The sequence below is a fragment of the Furipterus horrens genome, unplaced genomic scaffold, assembly GCF_987537825.1.
Source record: "Furipterus horrens unplaced genomic scaffold, mFurHor1.1.pri manual_scaffold_10, whole genome shotgun sequence".
NCBI classification, from domain to species: domain Eukaryota; kingdom Metazoa; phylum Chordata; class Mammalia; order Chiroptera; family Furipteridae; genus Furipterus; species Furipterus horrens.
Window position 1 is genome coordinate 87,086,155 of NW_028327180.1, and position 16,050 is coordinate 87,102,204.

Here is a 16,050-nt window from a genome sequence, read left to right on the forward strand (position 1 = left end):
CTCTGCCGCAGAACTTGCTCTGCTTCCTTCCTGACACCTAACATTAGTTCTAGTGGTTTCCTCCACTTATGTGTTTATCTGCGTCTCTCCCATTAAGCATGAGCTTGATGAAAGGAGGAATATCATATTCATCCATGTGAAAACCTAGCTATAGGACCTGCTGTGGTTCCTGCACATGGTAGATGTCAAAACTACTTTTTTTTCTGTTGAAGAAATAGATTGGAAATTTCCTTGAAGGCCCGGTCTGTGCGTGGCCCTGTTTCTCCTCCCGCAATATGTAACTGTCCATAGATTACACTCATTGGCACGCCCGTAGGTTCCCTTATGGAACAAGATTATGACGCCCAGTCGGAAGAAGGACCCAGCGAGCATTAGGAAGATGCTTGCTGATGCCTCCTTGTTCTCAGCTCTACCCCATTAAAAGAGCGGACCGTGGCCCATAAAATTTTACAGGCCCGGAAGGAAAATCATCTGGAAATTTGATGGCGTTGATGTGTCTTTAGAAGTTTACTGATTGCTTTTTAATCATCGCTCAAAACATAATGCATTTGGCACAGCAGGTTGGTAAAGCGGGAACTGTTACTGTTTTCCAGATATCTCTTATTTGGGAGGAATAAAAGGAACACATTTGTCCTTCTTCTGAAGAACCCTGCTGAACCATAACACTGAGTGCAGACACAAAACAGTGGCTTCTAAGTTTTATTCCAGCATGTGTGCTCAGCCTCACAAAGTATGTCAGCTGTCTGTGTTCCTGCCCCAAGACCTTCCATCATTCTGGTACCAACTGACGAAATGTAGAAAAGGAAGCAATGTACTATTTTCTAGTAGCTATTTGGTACCTGCCAGATTTAGAAAGGGAAGTCAACACGGTATAAAAATCTATGACTGTTTGAGTATGATCAGGCCAATTTCTGCATTAAGGTTTCAAAGGCTTGACAAAGGGGTGGCACTTGTCATTTTGGAGCTCAGTGTAGGTGAGCCTTAAGCTAGGGACGTAATGCAGTTTCCTTAATTAGACAAGCAATAGCCAGAGGGTCCAGGAATCACTTAGGCTGGGCCTGACCCAAGGATCCTTGGGATGACTTCACAGGATCATGAGATTCATGAGGATCCCTCCTATGGCTCCTGTGACTGATGATGGACATTTGTGAGGCCTTTGGGGAAACCTGCAATAGCATCAGACAGTGGCAGTCGCTAAGGGGTTGGTGGTGGCTGCAGAGCAGAAGTGAAACAAGGTCACACAGCCTAAGAGGAAGTTCTTCACAAGTCCACGGCTTAAAAATTGATTTTCTCCTGGAGACTTCCACATTAAATAAGCATCAGGCCTTGATTCCCTAATGGTATGTGATTCCAGGTATGAATATTTGAATGAGTTCACAACTCCCCAAATCATGTTTTAGTAATACACCAATCCAGAATGACTTTCTTTGGAAACCCCACATCTATTATATTTGGCAATTATTTAATCAGTCTGTCATTACGAGTGGTTATTATAACATTGCCTTGACTATTGGTAGTTCCTCCCTATCTAATGGCAAAGCAACAGAATGTTTCACTATATTCACTCTTTGGGAAATATAATCCTATTGCATTTTGTGTGTGAGAAACAGATTATCCTGAAGTCAGCTTTATTTGTTTTAAACAGGTGAATGCTGAAAATAGCCTCATGAAAGAGTAGAGTAATGCTTTGCATTTAAACCTACTTAACATCAATGTAATCACATGTGCCTTTGGAAAGGGAGGCACATTGTGTAAGTTTATATTCCTTTGCTTCTGGTCTTATAGCTGTTTCCTTATTGCTGGAGTAGATGCATTGCTATTTAGCACTGGCTTGATTTTTATTCATTCATTGAACAAATGTATGCTGAGATAGATAGACAGACAGAATTATATCAAATACATATACACCATTGTTTAGGTGCTTCTGAAGTTTGGAAAAGTTTTAAAAACTTAGAAGAATTTAGGATATATTCAGAGAGATTACATATATGACTATAAAATATGTTGTGTAACAGTGTAAAATTGTTCCCAAAGTCTGATGGAACGCACTTCTGTCTTATAATTCTCAAGAAGAGGGTGTATTTAGGCAGAGGGACTTCTTCTGAAAATCCAAATGTCTGGTACACTCCCACAGATGCAAGTAAGCCTCGTAAGAGGACATGTTATAGTGGTCGAGATTTCTTTTTGACAAATTATTCAACTTTTGGGAGTGTTTTGATGTATAATCAGTGTAGAGGAAGGGGAAAAAGTCTGTTAAACACCATGAAACAACAAATATTTTTCTGCACCTATCTGGGCCAGGCGCTTAGACCAAAAGTACAAATTTAAGTTAAACACATGAATATGTATTTAGAATGAGAGGGCATTTAAATTATTAATTTCAGAAGACAACAAGTCATAAAATCCAGAAAAAGTAATATTAATATTTAATTGGTATACTTTTTCTACAGATTTTGGCTGCTTAGTCTCTCCATATGACAACAATTTGGCACTATCACTTCCTGTACACACAATGGGACGATAATTATTTCCTATGGCACTTTCAATAGAACTTGTTTTTTTATATATTATAGATGGTTGTGCTGTGTAAAGCATGCAACTTTACATACAAAATACAGACACACAGTGCACATAACCTGCAAACACGAATTCTGATTAATTCTATTTTATGTGATCTCCATTAAAAGAAAAAAGAAAACCCATGTGGAGCATTTATAATTATTTATGCTGAATTGAGTATATCCTTGACAGGAGAGTATTTCTGTTTTGACTTGGTTTCAGTGAGAATTGTATCCTACCTACATTTGAATTTTTGCATATAGAAAAAAATGTCCAACTAGCTTTTGGCTTCTCTACTACCCACCTATTCCTGGTGCTGGCCGTTCTAGGAGATGCTTACATTGCAATGTGTCTTTCTGGCCTGTACCTTCCTGACACCATGCTTGGTGAGATGGCATCAAGGGTAGAACAATTCCTGAAAGACATTTCTACACCAAAGAGCTAGCAATAATGTACCTCTGCAGGGAAGTGTCTGCAAACTATATATAGTAAATATATACCACTGCATCCAGACTATGAACTTCCAATTTAAAATCCTGTTACTCAGACCTTCAAAATGCATCTAATTCTTCCAAAGCCACCCAATTTAAAGGGACATTGCAATGAAAGCATCTTTCTTAAGTCAGTTTTATAAAAATGCATAATGCTGATAGTGCATTACTGTGGCCCCTCCCAAGGCCAGGGAATGGGCTTGGGCAAGGGAGGACCTGAAACTTCATCTTCATTCCCTAGACAGCAAACTTCTTTTTGGGGAGAGTCAGAGAGAAACACAAATTGCAGCTCATCTTTCCTCTTATATTTTTATCATTTCAACATGTTTTGGTTTTTTACTGGAAAAATTAATATACTCAGCATATCTAAATTTTCCCTTTCCAGGCAAGGTTATTGACCACAGATGTATCCATTCCATTATGTTTGGCTGAGAAGACTTCCTACTGCGGTCATCTGCAGAAAATTCCTCACTCCCTTCCCTGTTCCTTATCTGTCGTTGATATATCAATCTTTCTTTCTTTATGACAGAGTTGCAGATTGGAGTATGTTGCTTCCTTTAGCTCATGAAATTAGGCAGGGGGTACAATGGAGATACGGGAACCCTCATGACATACAGAAAATGCCGCTACACCAGGCATCAGAGGATCTGAGCTCTGATCCCTGCTCAGCTTCTAATTTGCTATGTGACTTGAAAGGCAGCTACTCTCCCTTCTGGGCTTTAAGCAACTCAGCTAGTTAGTAAATGTCTTGAGCAAAATCAGTGGTTTCTTGGAGTCCAAGGGTTCTGCAGAGGTGCCTCGAGTAGTTAATCCCTCATTCTTGCTTTAAGCAGATCTCTGCTTTCTTGCTGTTTTATGTGCTAGATTAGAGTTTGTTCCAAGATTGCTGTCTTGAAATGGTTGTACTGTGAAAAAAAATGAAGGCCGTTTTTTAAGAAAAGTTGTCCCAGATGCTTGATATGACCTGGTAATCTTTTTAACAGTTCTCTTGGGTTGGCCAAAAAGTTCATTACTGTTTTTATGTAAGATGGCTCTAGTAGCGCTTAGTCGTCTTTATTTAATTTGAAACAATTTCGTTAGATTGTATTGTGACAGCTGTCATATCAGTGTGCATTTAAAAACACTTACCAAAATTGGTGAATTTTTGTGCAGCCATTTTAATATTAAAGATGGAAGAAAATGCACAACATTTTCAGCATATGCTTTATTATTTCAAGAAAGGTAAAAATGTAACTGAAATGCAAAAAAGAGATTTGTGCGGTGTATGGACAAGGTGCTGTGACTGATCAAATGTGTCAGAAGCGGTTCGCAAAGTTTCATGCTGGAGATTTGTGGTTGGACTGTGCTCCATGGTTGGGTAGACCAGTTGAAGTTGATAGCGATCAAATGGAGACATTAACTGAGAACAATCCATGTTCTTCCAGTGAAAAGGCCAGTGAGCAATGACTCTGTAATGTTCCTATGTTGGTACAATGCAGCCCTGATCTATAGAATTGCAAGGAGCTGAGTAATAAAATAGAGATTTTCTTATCGCATAAACCTCACTGCTTGGTTGGGGGCCTAGTGCTTTGGGAGCCTCCAGAAGATATTTGAAAAGATTCAAATAAGAACTTCCCATGGTGTTTGGCTTGAACTTTGGTATAACCCCCAAAAGCAGCTGATTTCATAGTGGATGGGAAATCATTCATTCATTCATCAGTTATACATGCTTTTCTTCACTTATTCATTCCACACACATATATTTAAACATATACTAGGACCTGGTTTCAGTGCTAGGATAGTGTTCAAGATGTCATGTAGGTCACTGCTGAGCATTTCTGTTGACCATCAATAACAATTCACTTGGTTTCTCAAGTGAAATTTCACTGATGCCTAAAGGTCATGAGTTCTCTGGGGGGATTTTTAGATTTCATGCATATACTTTAATGATTATCGAAGAACCAATAATAATATTCTGAACTATCTGGAAGATGACCTAATAGCCAAGGATGTGATTTGGGGGCCCACATTTTGTCTGTCGCCATGGTCAGTTTGGCAGTGCATGTTACTAATGGAATTGTTGTTGAGTAAGATGAAAAGAAACAGAAGCAGGCCTCATTCTTAGGGAATGAAATACACCTACCTGGGGGCTAAATTAAGTAAAAGTCCCCAAGTCAAAGTTGTTTAGTAATTTGAATGGGGGAACTCAGTAGGGGTCCTGCTGTCACATGGCTCATGGCAGACTAGGGATGACGTACTCAAGAGATGCTGCGCTAAAGCCCTGGGTACCACATTATGTGGTTTACTTTCAGCAAATCATTTCCCTTCGTAGTAATCGGTTATTTCCCACTTTGATTGATACGTGTTGGTAGCTTTGTTTGTATTTAATTTTAAAATTTGGTTTGGTTTATAATTTTATGGAAGTGATAAGTTTACTTAGATTTATGTTGGTACCTAATTAGCATTGCTGATATAAAGATAATTTATGTCAACGGGGGGGATTTGGGAAAGCCTTCTTACTTTAAAGGGGGTTGGCATATGACTTATTATTGACGAATATTTTTCTGACTTATCTCACTCTAATGTAATCACTATTTAACTAGCCCATTCCTCCCTTTAGCCTGCAGGTCCCTGGACGGCATGTTTACATCTTACTGGACTTTGGGCCTCCTTCAGTTCATTAAATAAATGATTTGATTGATACCACTTAGAATTGTCTGACACATAAGGACTAACTTTAAGGGTAGTCAGTTTTCTTTCAAGGGAAGCATGTAAGCACAGGCTGTCACTTGTTGAATATTCCTGGGTCAAGTGAGGCTTCGTCTATGTGCCCATCAGCACCCCTTTGAACTTCAGAATAGAGGGAAGATCAAAACTATTATTTTTGCTATTGACCTTCTAACAAGTAAGAATGACTGCCTTTCAGGTCATTGTCCCCCCGCCCCCAAATAAATTGCCTGAGTAGTAGCATTATACCAGTGAACTGTAGGGGTTATTTTTTTTTCACCAACCAATTCCAAGTTTTACCCTCAGAACTCTGACAGATATAGAGTGTCTCCCTCGCAAAGATGTTGGATTCTAAGAGACTTTGGAAAAATGGCTTCCTAGGGGTCCCTTCCCTCCCATGATATGTGTGTAATGTGGGTATCCAGATACACATCATGAGAGATGCTGTACACACAGAGGGGCTAAGCAAGCTTCCAGAGCAGCCACTTTGTCCAGAGGAAAGAGATTTTCAGAATCATCGGGGCGGGGGTGTTGAAAACGTACAGACAGCAGCCAGCCAGCCATATCTCTTCATCAGTTGCAGTTTTTCCTTTCTGTTTTCTTCCCCTCTCTCAGCAGCTTAATGTGAGTGCTTCTCTCTCGCCTCGTTCATTTCAGATGCCTCAGGAACAATACACACACCACCGGAGCGCCATGCCCGGCTCCGAGGGGCCTCAGGTGTACAAGGTGGGGATTTACGGCTGGCGGAAAAGATGCCTGTATTTCTTCGTCCTGCTCCTGATGATTTTAATACTGGTGAACTTGGCCATGACCATCTGGATTCTCAAAGTCATGAACTTCACAATTGTAAGTAAAACCGCACAAGTCTCTGTAGCTCTCCTTGGGGAAAGGGGACGTCTGGGGCAAGGAGGAATGTAGAAAAGCAGTGGTCGTAAGATTCAAAATACTCTGCAGCCTGGTGTTTTGGTTATAAATCAAGTTCTGTTCAAATTACATGTGAGGATGGACTTCTATCTAATCTGTTCCTCAGATACTGGTCCTCCCATTTGCTTTGTCTTCCCTGCCTGGCAAAATCTCTCCTGGTGCACCTGTAGCTCCTTTTGGGTAGCTATTATTATACTTATCACTCCAGATACTAAATTTTACGTGTGTTTCCCAGGCAGACTGAACTTTGAGAAGAACAAGGGCTGCATCTTTTCTCTGGGCACCTTCCTTTGTCACTAATGGGAGAGGCTGTTGGTACTTAATTAGGACTCTGTAAACCAAGGTTAGGGACACTGCTTCAGGCATCAGAATGGCTCACTTTCTAATGCTTGTCATTAAAGCTAGGAAACTGTTTAATCTAAAAACTAACTTAATTTTACAGATTTCTTTCTTGAGGAGAAAAAAATAGTTCCATTCTTTGAAAAATATAGTCTTTGGTACTACACCATTAAGTTTGGAAGAGGTTATGGGTCAGTATCCACTGGGATTGTCAAGGGTTCAAGGTACTACGCTCTACGCCAGCAGTTTTCACCCTCTGTGATCTCATGGCACACACAAACTAATTCCTAAAATTCTGTGGCACAACAAAGAATGTGCCGATATGATAAAAAAGAAATAGGTGTAATTTTGATTCATTCACACCAGACGGCTATTATTGCGTTGGCTGTTGTCATTTTTTTAAATTTGACAGTCTAAGGGGAAAGAGGTTAGTGCTCCTGACTAACGAGGCAGGTACTGCATGTTTTAAAAATTCTTGCAGCTCACAGGTTGAAAATCGTTGCCCTAGACAAGTGGAGCACATGAGCCTGTGTTTCTGAATTAGACTCAGTAGACACTTTTTGGACTTGGACTTTTTTTTTAGTAGACAGAAATTCAGAGAAGTGTTTGAAGCAGGTGAGAGAGATGTGATCAGCTTTGTGGCCTGAATGCTTGTGGGGATGAGGATGTAATGCTGTATAATGAGAAAATTTAATCTGGGTTTAGGGCTCTTCAGGCTGTCCTGGGTCCATTTGGTTTCAAGTCCAAGTGCTCACAGTCGCCATTTGTTGATGTGCATGTTCTGTGATGTTTTTATTTTGTGTTTCACAAACTTGAAAAATGGAAAAGCATCTGTATTACAGTATTAAATAAGGGAAGGCTGAAGGTAGAGTGATAAATAGAAAATAAAGATTCAAAAAGACATTTAAAAGGTGGAATGGACACATCGAACCATCTACTGGTTGGAGGTGGGAGTTGAGGTATTCAGAGACATCCTGGAGTGCTCCCAGATTCTGGCTGAAACATGGGGCCCAGAAAGCAAGATAGAATTCCGTTCCTTCCCATTGGAGCTGAACTGAAACCCCTATGTCCCCTGAACCCCCTATTGGAGCTATTTTTGTTACCTTTACCTAGTTTGGCATGAAGTTAATTTATAAAACCTGAAAGATTTAGGAGCAAGTGTGGTGAATATGAACTCAAGTATTGATAACTGTGATGTTATACAAATATGGTTCCTAGTGCGTATTTCATTGGGCAGGCCTAATTACGAGAGGTGTATTTAAATGTATTTTAGAGACAGTTCGTTCTGAGCGTGCGCAAGCTTAGGGAGCAATATGACATTAAAGTAATGATCTAGATGAAATAGGCTATTTCCCATAGTTAACTAAATTGATGGCCAAAGTTGAGAGTTCTTAAAGCTTTACCAAACCAGGTACTTACTGAGGTGAGAATAAGGCCATTATTGGCCATAATCGGCGCTTTTATAACAGTAATGCAGTTGAGCAAATAGATCTGAAGTGTCAGAAAATTGGTCTTTTCCTGCAAGTTCAGAGCATATTCTCCCATCAATCCCAGTGTAAGACATACTCTTTTAGAATTATAATGCTATTCTCCAAATACTAATTTACTGACAGTGAAGATCTTCAAAACGAAGAAGGTACTAACCAGTGTTAGAGTGGAGAATGTTGGGGTGAAAGAGCAAAGGAAATCAACGAGATGACAGTTAAGCATTTTCTGCAGGGGTTTAAAAATACTGCCAATAGGAAAGAGTGATAATTTTGTACATCTGGAATATTCAGTAATTTTGGATTTGGGAAAGCTCACACTATAATCAGACCCTCTGAGTAATCACGAACCAAGAGAATGTCGTCATCCGAGTGTTTCTGGGAACTTGGCAATTTATCCACGGCTGGCTATCCAGGATTTGCCGTTGCTGGCTGTGCCGTCCCCGAGGATATGTGCTGGAACAGTCCTTCCATTGTAACTGGCAGACATCCAACCAAGTTTTCTTTCGTCCCAGATGTAAATCAGAGAAAAGTGACGTTGCTCTCCCTTGCTTTTATCAGGATATTCACGTGTTCATTACTAGGTAGGACAGCAAGTTTACATGCTTCCCCTCAGTTTTCCCCGAAGTGGAGAAGTATGTGGTTTACTGACACCGCAAAGACCCATAAGCCGGCCTGTCCTAGTTTATTCCACACCACGCTGCACAAAGGAACTGCTATTTATCACACGTCTGTTGTGTGCTAATCGCTGTGCTTGACACTTAAAACGCCTCACTTAACTTTCACAACAACTCTAATTTAGTAAAAGAAAACCCAAAGCTCAGAAAAGTGGAGTTACTTCCTGAAAGACACACAGCTAGTAAGCAAAAGGAATAGGGCTTAACTTCAAAGCCCCACCCTTTCCGCTACACCGCTACACCGTACCTCCTCATTGCCCCAGGGATCTGGTTCTTCAGCAAAACTCTGCAGCTGGCAAAACGCTTCCTTATATTTGTTGTCCACCTGTGTCATGCAAGCACACATTTCTGTCCCATCTGAGGTGTCTACTGACATTTTCTGCCCTGAGTAGTTTCCCGGTAGTGCCAACTGCTCCGTCCTTATCTCACTTCTCTGCACTGTAGCTGGTGACTCTGTCCGTCCCGTCTCTCCCTTCTGTTTTATCTCCTTGTTGTGTTTATGTAAACATTAACTCTAAACATCATAATAATATCTGTGTCACAGACCGGTGTGAAAATGTGGTGAGTTAATTCACGCTAAGCATTCGTAGCAGCCTCTGACGCACAGGAAGACGCGGTGTTGGCAACGGAAAGTCACAAGCGACCCCACACCGTAGTGTGTAGTGGTTAAGGGCTCAGACTCTGGAGACGCTGCTCTAGGTACAAATTTGCATTTCGCTACTTTGGCAAGTTTCTCAACCTCTCTGTGCTGCAGTTTGCTGGGATTAAGAGCGATACCTGTCTCTTCGTAGGATGGTTGTGAAGAGTAAATGAGGTGATGAACATAAAGTGCTTAGAATGGAGCTTGGCACATAGTAGGCACGTCACGTGAGTGTTTGCTACCATCATCATCGTCATTCTTTGAAGGTTCGTTTCGTGCCAGATACTGTGCTGTTGCAATTAATAAGTGTCACCTAACATAATCCTTGGGTGGATCGGTACTGCTGTGTTACCAACTTCACAAGGGACGGGGGAGGCTCAGGAACTTGATTTGAGATCTCACAGCTCTAACGTGGCAGAGTGAAGGCTTGAATCTAAGCAGTCTGACTCTGGATCCTGGTGTGTTAGCCAGTTTGCTACATTGTGGGGCAGCACAGAAAGCCCTAGTGTTAGTGCCAGGGACCTGGACGCGTAGCCAGCCGTGAACCACATCACCTTGTTGCTGGGGCTCAGCATAAAAATGAATGTGTTGACTTGGTGCCCTTTAAGACTGCAGGGCATCTTCCTGTTTGAACACTAGGGTTTTGCGTTCTGGGCTTTGCCTTGACCAGGTGAAACCTCACTCTGTAAAGAGCTTCTGCTTCTGCCAATGCCTTCTAGCAGCCAGTCCAAAGAACTTGACCTCCAAGACCTCCCAAAATACTATAGGATCGATCATCTATATCATCATTTAGTGCAAGTGGTTAATAAGTAGCAAAACGTAAGAGGCATGGGGATGATCAATAGGTGGCATGATCTTTCAGTCCGGGGTGAGTACGGAGTCGTTCACGGTTAGATGAAATGGTAACCTCGGGAACCACCTCACTGGATACCCTCATTCTGCCAATGATCGAACCAAAGTAGATAGCAAGACTGCCAGACGCAGCTTCAGCACCCCAGCCATGCTGGAAGCTTCTCAGGGGCAGGGATTTTGTACTCTTCACTTTCTAGCCTCAAACTAATGCCCCGTATACAGCTGGCTTTCATTACATGTTTGTTAATTTGCCAATTGCCTTGGTGCAGACCACATACCTGAAATCATTTAAGTATGTGGTCAGTGTTGGGCACATGGTAGTTCCTCAATGAGTATAACCATCTATACCTGTGTTTTATAGATCTCTTAACTTCTGTTTCTCTTTATATAATCATCAAAATGACAAAATTCAAACCATTGAGTTTGTGATTATGTAAGACATGGATGTCCACTTATTTAATAATACCTTCTACAGAACTTACTTTATAATTTTCCCATAGAATCCTCCTAAAAACCCTACGAGATAGGCACCCCTGTTACCCACGTTTTACAGACAGGGAATTGGAGGCCCAGAGAAGTGCAGTCACTCACGCAAGGTCACGCCATCAGCAAGCCACAAAGGTGGAATGTGGTCCAGGGGAGTCTGGCTCGAGGGCCTAGGCTCTTGATCAGTACACCATGCTGCCCATTTCCCAAGTAGTACTTTTTATGAAGACAAATTGAATTTGTTCAGTGCATTGTCTAAAACATGATTTATTTACCCTACAGTAAGATAAAGATCCACTGAGGGTCAGAGGGAGACATTCTAATACTTGTAAATGGGACACATTGTGAAACGGTAGAAGACAGAGAGAATGTCCAGTGTATTCCATCCTCAGGACATTGACACATCATCTCTGTGGTGGAGATACAAGGAATTGTGACCCACTCCAGCTAACTGAGGTAGAGAGGAGTGAGGGTACCCATGCCATGGAAGGGGAGAGGGAAGGGTTGGGAGCGTGAGGGCATGGAAGCATGGGTGGGCCTCACAGTGTGGGACTCCAAGCATGTCAGGAGCCAGGGCTCCTCTGGGGATGTCTATCCCCTGGCTTTCCTGGACCACATGGCATTAATCTTGTCCTGGAACATTCTCTTCTGTTTGCAGGCCAGGTTCCTTATGCCCTTGCTGTGCTACTGATGAGCTCCCTGTGTTTATTGAGGTTTTCCTCTTCCTTTCAACTTGAGCATGATTCTGTCTGCCTTTGACCTTGCCTCTACAATGACCTTTCCATTTCAGCTCTGCCTTCTACCAGTCCCAGTCTCCTGTTACCCAGGTGAAAACCCAGAGAGGGGACTGCCTTGGCCCGGAAGGCTTCCCACATCACAGCGGCGCTCCCTTGGTTGCCTACAGACCCAGTGAGATGCCCACCAGCTATGGCCCAGGAGGCTGCAGCTGTGTAGCTCCTTGAGAGGCCGGCTAGGTTTTCCCTCCCATTAAAGAGGTCAGAATTCATTCCCAAATAGCATCCACATTTAATCTTCTTCCTCCTTTTTAAGCTTTTCTCATGTGTTCTCCAAAGTCCCCCAATTTAGCTGACATTTTGTGTTTTAGTGTTTGCTGTACCTGGTGCTATGTGGGAGGTGGGGGCGGGCAGGCAGTACTGCATTTACTATTTTCCTGGCTGCTTCTAGTCAGCTGTGAGCTCCAGAAGACACTAACACTACACTACTCATCTTTGTATCAGTAGCTTTAAGCACCTTGCTTATTAGCACATATCAGATACTTAGAATGTTTATCAAATAAATGAATGACAAAAATATGAATAGGCAATCACTTGAAATTAAAATGTGTAAAGATGGGTTAATAGAGCTTTATATTGCTTTAAAATGAAGTATTAGTAGATTTATTAAAGTAGACAGGTTGTAAATGAGATGAGTGCTTGAATTTGACTACGAAAAGGTATTTTTAATATAGACACTCCCTCCTCTGTTATCAACTACCTGCTACATTTTAATTACATGGAAAGAGAAAGTTAATAGTGGAGTATGAAACAGAATAGAAGCATGGGGCATCATCCTAGTTAGTACAGATTTGCTTAGCCAATGAGAGAAAATGATGTTCCTGGCTTTAGTATACTTTCCCTTTGACACAGTTAGTGAATGTATTGCATGTAGCAGGCGCTTCCCCTTCAGCGCAGATGCCAGCCTCACTTGGGAGGTTGGAAAGGCTTCCCGGATGGAGAGCATCACGCTTCCATCCTCTGTGCTTTGACTCCCGCGGTCTCTTCTTATCCATTAGCTCAAATACATCAACCGGAACAATTGCCACGGTGTTATTTTTTTGAGGTGGCATGAAAATTGCAGAAAAACAAAAGACAAAAATCGAATGTGCCCCATGAGCACACCTGGGATATGGCTCTGCAATGCCCTGTTTTGTTTGAAGCTCGCTGTGTTTTATATATTTGCATAAATGCAAATTATTTTAGTCATTGTAATTGCTGCAAAGTGCACAGACCAAGGTTGCTACCAATTTATACAATTTATTGGGCAAATTTATTTCAATTCAGTCAGTACCCCTCAAGCACACTATTTGTGTAGGACACTGTAGTCTGTGTGGACACTAAAAATTATAATAATGAAAATCCTATACTTTAATAGATTATAATTACCAGGAGAAAAAAATGTGTGTAATTTTAATGCATTCCAAAAAATGACACCTATTTTAAGGGAGTGTGAGGTAGAAATCAGCAAAAGCTAGAAGGCCCTGGAAGACTTCTTGAGTGTGAAAGGATGGATAAGGCCTTTTGACTGGTGTTTCATGCAGAGAAAGACCGTGATGGTAGCCTGGAAGTGGTGATTTAAACTTGGCTGCAAAGCCTCAGCCACTGTGGTCCCAGTGTTGAGAGCGCGGGGCTCTGGAGAGAGAGGAACGGGGTGGGGAGGAGAGGAAGGGAGGTGACACTGGTCAAGTCCAACAGGATGCAAATTATACTCTTGAGAGGTCACACTGGGAAGCTTGAGAGCCAATTATAAACAAATTACTGTGCAACGCTACCCTGTTATTTGGATCATATCCATGACCTTTGCCACTATTAGAGTTTTCATACACTCAAAATTTATTTTTTATGCATCTAGAATTGAGAAAAATAGAGGATGTCAGAAAATCTCCCTGGAAATACTGCTGTCTTCAATGTATCACACATAGCTGCTCACATATGGAATTTTTAGGTCTAATTAGTCATGCAGCTGTGAACTCTAAATAACTCTCAGAAATTGGAAGTTGTGACCATGTCTTGCAAATCTCGTCCCTCTTACTGCGGCATTAAGCAATCATAGGAGAGAATTTCTAAATCCCAAGGGTCACGTTACCATGAGGGTCAGTCTTTCCACAGCTGACAGGGATTTATCCAGGCTGTAGAAAATAATCCAGTAATTATCAGGAGGTTTCAGTTCAGCTGGGTTGCCTGAGAGTCATTAATTAGGATTTCTAAGTCAAGGTGGCTCTGCAAATACTTTGGCTAGACCTGCACTGTCCAATATAGAATTGAACTTAAATACAGGAGTCCCTCTCTATATCGCGGTTCACTTATCGCGGCCTCACTGTATTGAGGGATTTTTAAAAATATTATATTTAATTATTTCTTGCAGATTTTTCACTACATCACGGGATTTTGCGGTACTGTGTATGTATGTTGTTAAAGTTATATAGGTTTAAGAGTGTAAAATAAATGTAAGGCTCCTACTTTGCAGGGGGGTCTAGAACGTAATACCCGCCATAAGAGAGAGAATACTATAACACAATATGGAATTGAAATTAACACAAAAATGCAGTGCCTCAGTGATATCAGCCACACCACAAGCATTCAGCAGCTATCTGGGGTTACTAGTACCATCACCAGCAGAGAAGATATAAAACATTTCCATCACTGCAGAAAGTTCTTAGTTATAAAACAGGTCTACAGTCGACTGACCTATCTCTTAGAAAGGCCTTGAAGGGCGAGCTAAGACCTGGAACAAAGAAGTTTTCCCTTCCTCTCCATAAAACAGTGTTTGCCTTCATTCTCTCTGGCCTAGACAGTTTTTAAAACCTGAAGCCATAAGATTAGGGTAGGAAAGAAAACAAGCTAAATAACTCAATTTAACAGAAGTGTCTCAAAATCTGATGAACAAATGGCCCCAAATTAACTCTGTGAGACAGGGAAAGTATTTTTGTCTTGCGTGTGAGGAGCAAGGTGGCCCTTTGTTGGCAGAAGAGCTGTAGTGAGGGGGAGAGTTGGGGACCACTCCTGAATCTTATTCTCCCAATATGTAAAATAGGCAGCTTGGAACAGGTGGTATATGAGGTCCTCCATTGCTCAGATAGTTCCTCTGTCTCATTGCTCTGTCCTTCCGTACTCGCTGACTCAGAATGAGAGAGAGCGAATCACTTTTTCCTTTAGAAGTGTGTGTGTGTTTGCTCGCACTGCATTCAGATAAAAGTCCAAGATGCTTAATGCTAGGAAATACATCTCATGGGCCTTTTCTAATTTTTAATTTTAATCGATTCAGTTCTCTAATGAATAATTGACTTCATTATCCCTACCCAACAAACCACCCCAAAACTTAGTTGGCTTAGTAGAACAGTGATCATTTATCTTGCTCAGGAATCTCCAGTTCGGGCAGAGGCCAGTGGAAATGGCTTCTCTGAACTCCCTAATATCTATCTAAGACTTGAGGTGGGGAGAGTCCAAGGCTGAAGTTGTCTGAACAGCTGGAGTCATCAGGAGGCGTGTTTAACTTACCCGTGTGAGTCGCTGGTGCTGGCTGTGAGCTAGGACCTCAGCAAGCCAGAACACATGGCCCCTCTGTGGGGCAACTGGGGCTTTCTGTCCTCATGGTAACTGGGTTCCAGAGTGTGTTCCACTTAAATGATAGAAGTGCATCATGCTCTTAGGACCCAGACTCAGAAATCAGGTAGCCTTCCTTCTACTTCACTATGCTGGTCAAGGCAGACCCAGAATCCTTTTGAGATTCACAGGATGGCACAAAGACACCACCTGTACAAGGAGATTTTGCAAGATTCTAGAAAAACATGTAGGATGGGATTTTATAGAGGCTGAATGGAAACCCCCAACCCCCACAAAAGATCCTTGGCACCTGTGCATGTCGCCTTATCTAAATTAAGGATCTTCAAGTGAGAAGATCATCCCGGAGTATCTGGTTGGGCCCTAACTCCAATGACAGCTGTTTTTATGGGTCAGGCAGAGGAAGATTTGACAGAGAAGAGAAGCGGGCTGTGTGACCCTAGAGGCAGAGGTTGCAGAACTGCGATCACGGGGAACGCCAGCTGCCTCTGGAGGACAGGAAGGCAGAGAACGGGTTCTCCCCGAGAGCCTCCAGAGGCAGTGTCGTCCTGCCGA

The 16,050-nt window shown here is 41.9% G+C and overlaps 1 protein-coding gene across 2 annotated transcripts in view; it reads left to right on the plus strand.

Moving 5' to 3' along the window:
* Positions 1-16,050, plus strand: part of SGCD (sarcoglycan delta) — a 372,537-nt gene that overhangs the window by 39,044 nt on the left and 317,443 nt on the right. For both annotated transcript variants that reach the window (XM_090288487.1, XM_090288486.1), the window contains exon 2: positions 6,414-6,602. In XM_090288487.1, coding sequence (XP_090144613.1) covers positions 6,414-6,602 — 189 coding nt within the window. The remainder of the gene's footprint in view (positions 1-6,413; positions 6,603-16,050) is intronic.